Source organism: Castanea sativa, chromosome 10, assembly GCF_040712315.1.
Source record: "Castanea sativa cultivar Marrone di Chiusa Pesio chromosome 10, ASM4071231v1".
NCBI lineage: Eukaryota > Viridiplantae > Streptophyta > Magnoliopsida > Fagales > Fagaceae > Castanea > Castanea sativa.
The window spans coordinates 18,550,763-18,558,029 of NC_134022.1; the positions used below are offsets into that span (position 1 = coordinate 18,550,763).

Sequence of the window (7,267 nt, forward strand, 5' to 3'; positions counted from 1 at the left end):
TATTGTATACATTTATAATTTGTGGGAAGCTAATTTTATTTTTGGTAATTAATAATGTAATAGACTTATTCCCAAAAAAAAACGGTAATAGACTAATTGTCCCATATAGGCCTAGCCTGATAGGCAGCATAACTTGGTAGAGAGAGAGAGAGAGAGAGAGAGAATCTATATGGTGTGGTGCCAGCTATGAAGTTGAAGGATGAAAGCTTTCAGTGAGGGTCAAAGCTGGCAATTTATCTTTTATTTAGCTCCTTTGTTCTCTCCATCACCTTCCCTTATTATTTATAACACTTGAAAATCTTCAACACTCATTTTAAATCCCCCATTCTTCTCTCACTCTCTCTCATATCTTCCTCACTACCTCACTTCTCTCTTCCAAAATTTTCTTTTCCCTCTCTTTCTCTTAGTTTTTTCCCCTATATATATATATATCTCTCTCTCTCTCTCTCCTTTATTAGAGCAAAGAGAAAAATGTGATATTCCCCATCAGAGAAAAAAGAAAGAGAAGGGGTTCATTCTTCTTCTTCTTCGTCTTTTTCTTCTACAAAAACAATAACAAGAAGAGCAACAATGGCTGTTACTTCTCCAGGCCTAACTAGTAGCGAAAAGAAACATTGGTGGCTTACTAACAGAAAGGTAAAACAAAGAAAAACTACTCAAACACACACACACACACACACACACACTGCTTCTGATCTCTTTTTAAGTTTAAGTCTTTGTTGGGTCTTTTTGCATTTTTACTATAAGGTAACCATGGCTTTTTACATGCACTAATATATAGATGGTGGAGAAGTACATTAAAGATGCTCGCAATCTAATGGGGTCCCAAGAACAAAGTGAGATAGCTTCAGCACTGAGCCTTTTAGACTCGGCTTTAGCTCTGTCTCCGAGGTTTGAGCAAGCTTTGGAACTCAAAGCCAGGGCTTTGCTATATCTGAAGCGGTTCAAGGACGTGGCAGATATGCTACAAGACTATATTCCTAGTCTTAAAATGGCTAGTGATGACTCGGGCTCTCTCTCATCTGAGAGCTCGTCTCAGCATCTTTCAAGGGAGCGAGTCAAGCTTCTTGGGTCTGGTAACTCGTCCTCTTACTCACCTGGTCGGGACCCGAGTTTCAAGTGCTTTTCTGTCTCGGACTTGAAGAAGAAAGTCATGGCTGGGCTCAGTAAAAATTGCGACAAGGAAGGGCAATGGAGGTAATATTCTTCTCTTTTCTATTTGTTATAATTTTTGAAATTGTCCTTTTGTTTTGGTTCTTCTTTTTATGATTACTATTTGGTATATAATATTGAAACGTAACTATTGGTTTGAGTAAATGAACAGCCGGCTATTATGAAAATTTCTAGCTTTTTGAACCTTTAATGGACTTTAATATTGTTATCAATAAAGCCAATATCTCTGGCTTTTTCTTCATTCATATGCAATGTTCTAAAATTTCCTTAATAGGATGCGTTTTTTTTCAATGGGTTTGAGAACTTTTTATAAAAAGAGTTTGTGGTTGAATGTTACAAAATTGTCCAGAGAGAAAAATGACAACTAATTAAACATGATAGCTTTCTCGAAATAAAGAATAAAAAATAAACATGATAAATATTCGCTGGCGATTTTTAATAGTACTATATCTCGTAATAGTAGCTGTTTCCCTTAATTTAAGTTTCCAAGATTGTTAACCACCATCCTGAATAAATAAAATGGAAAGATGCTTCTTGTATACCCTTTATCAATGGACACATTGTTAATTTATATCACTGATATTCACTGTATGTGGATGAGAGATGTGTACAAAACATTTTGGCGTAGAAATTGTGAAAATAATTCTATTGATTGAAAATATAGATCATTGAAACACCTTTTGAATTTGATAGTAACTTGGTCTATACGCAATTGTTAATCACAGGTACTTGATTCTTGGGCAAGCTTGTTGCCATCTAGGCCTAATGGAGGATGCAATGGCTCTTCTTCAGACCGGCAAGCGCCTTGCCTCGGCTGCATTCCGCCGCGAGAGCATTTGCTGGTCTGATGACAGCTTTTCCTTCTCCAATGTGCCTGTTTCCGGTGATATCACAATCACCAATGCTCCCAGCACGCCCCCGCGCAACCCAATTGATCCAGAGAGTGTGAACCAACTCCTTGCCCAAATTAAGCTCCTCTTACGCCGCAAGACGGCTGCGCTTGCAGCCCTTGATGCTGGCCTCTACTCTGAGGCCATCCGCCACTTCACCAAGATTGTTGATGGTCGCCGTGGTGCCCCACAAGGGTTCTTAGCTGAATGCTACATGCACCGAGCCTCAGCATACAGAGCAGCTGGTAGAATTGCTGAGTCTATAGCTGATTGTAATAGGACTTTGGCATTAGACCCAGCTTGCATTCAAGCTCTTGATACAAGAGCATCTCTATTAGAAACAATTCGATGCTTGCCGGATTGTTTGCATGATTTAGAACATCTTAAGCTTTTGTACAATTCAGTTTTGAGGGATAGGAAGCTTCCAGGGCCAGCTTGGAAGAGACACAACATGAGGTACAGAGAGATTCCTGGGAAGCTGTGTGCACTCACTACAAAGATTCAAGAACTTAAGCAAAGAGTTGCTTCTGGGGAGACTGGGAATGTGGATTATTATGCATTAATTGGTTTGAGACGTGGGTGTTCAAGGTCTGAGTTAGAGAGAGCACATCTGTTGCTGTGTTTGAAGCACAAGCCAGATAAAGCCACAAACTTTATTGAAAGGTGTGAACTTGCTAGTGATGGTGATCTTGATTCAGTTAAAGACCGATCAAAGATGTCTGCTTTGTTGCTATACAGATTGCTCCAAAAGGGTTACACCAGTGTAATGTCTACCATTATGGATGAGGAAGCCGCTGAAAAGCAAAGAAAGAAAGCCGCAGCTGCATTACAAGTAGCACAAGCACAAGTAGCTGTGGCAATCCAAGTCCAGCAAGCCCAAGAGGCAAAATTGGAATCAGAAAAGAATAATTCAGTTTTCCAAGGGGTGTTTTGCCGGGACCTTGCTGTGGTTGGGAATTTGCTTTCACAAGTTGGATTTAACCGCCCAATTACTGTGAAGTATGAGGCATTGAGTTGCTGATTGGATTGGTGGGGGGTAGAAAATTCTATGTTCTTTGAGATGTTACACCGGTATTGGGATTAATCTCTGGTCCATTTTTTCTCTGTTTGTACAAAAAAAGATAAATTTAGGACTGGCCGGAAAATTTTGTCACCCTTTTTCTTATTTTCCTTTTCTACTACATGTACAGAATTTTTCAGTACCGGATTATCTACTTTTGGTTATGCAGCAGCGTATGCTTTATTTAGCTTAAATTTGAATGTCATTTTCTTTTTTTTTCCTTTTTTTTTCGCTTTGCTTTCATATTTATTATTTGGGAAACAATTTTGGACCATAAAAAAATCTGGGCCATTAACGGTTAGCAACTTTGTGTTGGAAAGATGGTGGGACACTATTGTTGTTGTAAATGTTGTGGCTCAGAGAGTGACAGAAAGTGAGAAACAGAAGATGGCCTTGGCTTCTCTCTAATGTCCTATGTGGTCTCATTTAATTTTTCTCTGGTTAGCTTATCCAAGAAACTGACATTTCTGACATTCCACTAGATTTAATTTTGTTTTCTACCTCCACCAAAAGTATTGCTTCTTGCACTCCATTGGTTATAGTTTAATACGGTGAAAGAATCGTAGTGGAAACTGGAAAAGAAAGAGCAATTGCCATTGTTATTAATGGGAGCACCCTTTTGATTCTTGATGTTATGGCTTTGCGTGCATCTTATGAAGTCGTGGCAGGATTCCACTGGTGGAAACTGCTCAAAGGACATTGTGAAGTCACCCATGGAGGAAAAGGGTTTGTCAGTTTTTTTTTTCTTCGATTTTTCAGGTCTGGTTCTGGTACTCTGGCTAATATGCAAACAAGGGAAAGGTCTAATCTTACACTCAATACAATAATACACATGGGTTTAGAAAGGAGATGTCAAATCAACCTTTGCTTTGAATCATAACTGCTTTGGGGTTTGCTTCCTTTATGCACTGTTTGCCAACACTAAAATGGTTAAAATAGGTAAAAATGAGTAAGCAGTGTACAAGAATCCAAAATAATTATGCTCAGCATGGTATAGAAGGGAAGGGCTATTAATTTGTGTCTATGCCTTGGACAATATTTTATGATTTTTATTATTATCTAGGATTCTCTTGCCTAGGTCCTAGAATAATTCATGAGGCCCTTAAAGGGGGTTGTTGGAAGAAATCAATGAGGGTTTCAACCTCCCAAGACTAATAATGTCAAATTGGTTTTTAGGGCATGGCTTCGGTTCAAAGGGAAAGCCTGTGTTTTCTGAGCTATGAAAAGGTTGCATGATTGTGTTACTGATCCCAGTTGTCACTTTGCTAAAGGGTATGCCATTGTTGCCAGAAAATATTGAATTTTTTAAAGGTAAATTTAAAGCGTTATAGGGGTGTATGGTAGGTTATTTTTAATATATTTTTTCATATTTTAAATAATATTATACATTTTTTTACACATTTTTTCACCTACATCTATATTAAAAACACCTAAATAACATAATTCAAACTTTTCTCCCAAACACCCCAAAATTGTATGAGTTGCTTGGTTAATGAAAGCAAGTACTTATGTTAAGCAATATCAAGTGCAAAGTAGCAAGACCCTGACGTGTTTAAATGTTTTGAGAATGAGAGAGGGAATTGTGGAGGGAGAGAATGTAGTTGTAGTTGCGGGCCTTGCGGCTTCTCCATCCTCAATTAAAAAGACATTTTTTTTAAAAAAATTTTTGGTAAACTAGCATTGAAATAATATTAACTACGAATAAGTCTATTACAATAAAACTCGGTCTTATAAAAAACTAGCAAGTTCTCCACTATAGTCAGTGAGTTAACAAAATTAGCATGGTCAAAAAATTGGGTGACAAAAACTTAGCCAATGTATCAATACATTAATTTGCCAAATATGTGTTGGAATTATTTTATTGAGCAATTAAAGACATTTGTACAATTTTTTTTTTTTTTGAAAACAGACATTTGTACAAATTAAGTTGAGTTCTTTTAATTTTTTTTATATTTCTTTATCCATATCATTTTGCTTAGTCCAGAAATTAGTCCAGAAAAAGGGGCTTTAATCTAATCTTACAATTCACTCAAATAGTAGCTATCTTTAGCCCTAAAATTTTGTAACTTTTCTTCCATTGCAAGTGATTTAAGCCCTCTTTTACGAATCGGACTCTGGACTTTATGCTTCCACGCTACTGAATGATTATGTTTGCTCCTTTTCTTTTCAGGACTTCTTTAAGCAAGTTCTAATAAAAAAAAAAAAATTCCATTCATGAGTAAACTATAGAACTCAAGCGGTTTGGTACATAGAGAGGGCCTTGCTATAATAATATGATAATCCTCTATTATCGATGAGCATTGAACCTTGTACTTAATCGATTCTACTTTGTTGTAACATATAATTAGCTTGAGATAGACTTATGGTAATTCTCATCTGTTGCTCGATTTTCAAGTGGTATGACGTTTTATCTGGGAGGTTAAATTATTAATTATTATGACCAATCAATGGAGAATCCACAACCACCAGTATGGTAATTAATCAACGAAAATATCTTATACTTTTTGTAAGCTTCTTAAGTTTTCACAATAAAATATACTCTACTTAAGTTTAATGTCATGAAAAATTGTGTGTTTTTTTTTTGTCTGTCCACGTTTCTCTTAACTTGTTTTCCACAGAGATGAATAATGAAATGCAAAACACCCCATGTTCTAATAATGACAGCCCACTTCTCTGCTAGCAGCATTGTTGTATGTCTCACAGCCACAACCCCACTTTCACTAGAAAATTTTTGTCAAACTTGAAGATTTCTGTATGGACTTTCTGTGAATAATTCCGATTTTAAACTGAGGCAAACACCAGCTGTATGTAATGTATTTTTAGCTCTGCTTGCCTAATACATGCACAGCTTCTGATTATACTAAAAGACTATAAATACAGCAAAAAAAGAAAGACTAGCATTAAAATTTAAAAAAAGAAAAAAAGAAAAAAAGATTTAAACTAAGACTTAAAAGTGGTGAAAGCCTGGAAGGGCCGCAAAATGATGGGAAAGTGTATAAAACTGAAACAAGCCTCGCACGTCTTCATCTTTTTTTTTTTTTTCTTTTTTTAAGCTCTGGCAAATTGGCAATAGGGGGAATTGGAGCCAGAATTAATTTTCAGTAATTTTCAATTATACATCTCTGACAAAATAATACTATTTTTTGCTTTTAATAGGTTAATGTATATGATTGCTGCACTATTTAAATTTTGTAGTTCCCTTTTCAAGAATATCTTGTGGCGAAAGAAAAGGTGTTACTCACGAGGACAACAATTTTTGTTTTTACTTTATTCTATGGTCAGAGGCTTTGGACTTGAAGCATCTCTTTTTTTTTTTTTTTTTTTTTAAATTTAATCCACAAAATTGGTACTGTGAATTTACACATTTTGCAATTATTCCTTATATAGAGTGACAGTAATACCCCATGTTTTGTAAACACAAGCATCCAAAGAAGAAAACTTAAGGATAGATTAGTAAACTTGGGGGGTGTGTGGGTTTGATATTGGTAAAGAAAGGAGAATAGGGGTTTTGGGAAAAATTACACGTGATGTTTGAATGTTGGGAACATTGGAAAGAGGGGTAGTCGTGGCCAGATATGATGATGTCAGTAATAGCATGTGATGCTATCATGTGGCTCTCTCTCTCACAAATCAGAATTTGGTTCTTAATGGCTTTAGCTAGAGTCTTGTCAAAACCAAATAGCCATCGAAAGAATTTGACAAATTTCATTCACATTTACTAGCTAATTTAATTTGTTCCTACGTAAAACAGAGGATAAGTACAAAGAATATGTTTTATTTTATTTTTTTTTAGTAGTTGAGGTCAATTTGTTTTTTGGGTTTTTTTGTTTTTGTTTTTGTTTTTTGGGTTGTAGTAGTTGAGAATTGGGATCAATATAGTGAGATATGAGAGCATTCACATTTAGGGATGTTTGGTAAAATAGTTTGAGATGTGAATTTTGTAGTTTTTTGAAATACGTGTGGGTAAAAAATTGTGCAAAAATGTTTGTAATGTTATTTAAAATGTAAAAATGTGAATTTGAAATGGTATAACAAACAGGCCCTTGATATTTTCAGACTATTTTATTTTATCATTTCAAAAATTATTTTATTTATTGTACTATATCATTTTACAATACATTCAACATCCCAACTTTTAATTTAC

At 35.6% G+C, this 7,267-nt stretch overlaps 1 protein-coding gene across 1 annotated transcript; it reads left to right on the forward strand.

Moving 5' to 3' along the window:
- Positions 1–303: 303 nt before the first annotated feature.
- On the forward strand, positions 304–3,317 carry LOC142611673 (uncharacterized). The gene is made up of 3 exons (XM_075783774.1): positions 304–636; positions 782–1,197; positions 1,899–3,317. Exons 1-3 carry the CDS (start codon positions 571–573, stop codon positions 3,082–3,084), a joined length of 1,668 nt encoding a protein of 555 aa, XP_075639889.1. The 5' UTR covers positions 304–570; the 3' UTR covers positions 3,085–3,317.
- Positions 3,318–7,267: the final 3,950 nt, after the last annotated feature.

Coding starts and splice junctions, on each gene's coding strand:
- LOC142611673 (XM_075783774.1), top strand. CDS start 571: ATGGCTGTTACTTCTCCAGGCCTAACTAGTAGCGAAAAGAAACATTGG. Junction 637..781: donor GGTGGCTTACTAACAGAAAG/GTAAAACAAAGA, acceptor ACTAATATATAG/ATGGTGGAGAAGTACATTAA. Junction 1,198..1,898: donor GACAAGGAAGGGCAATGGAG/GTAATATTCTTC, acceptor TGTTAATCACAG/GTACTTGATTCTTGGGCAAG.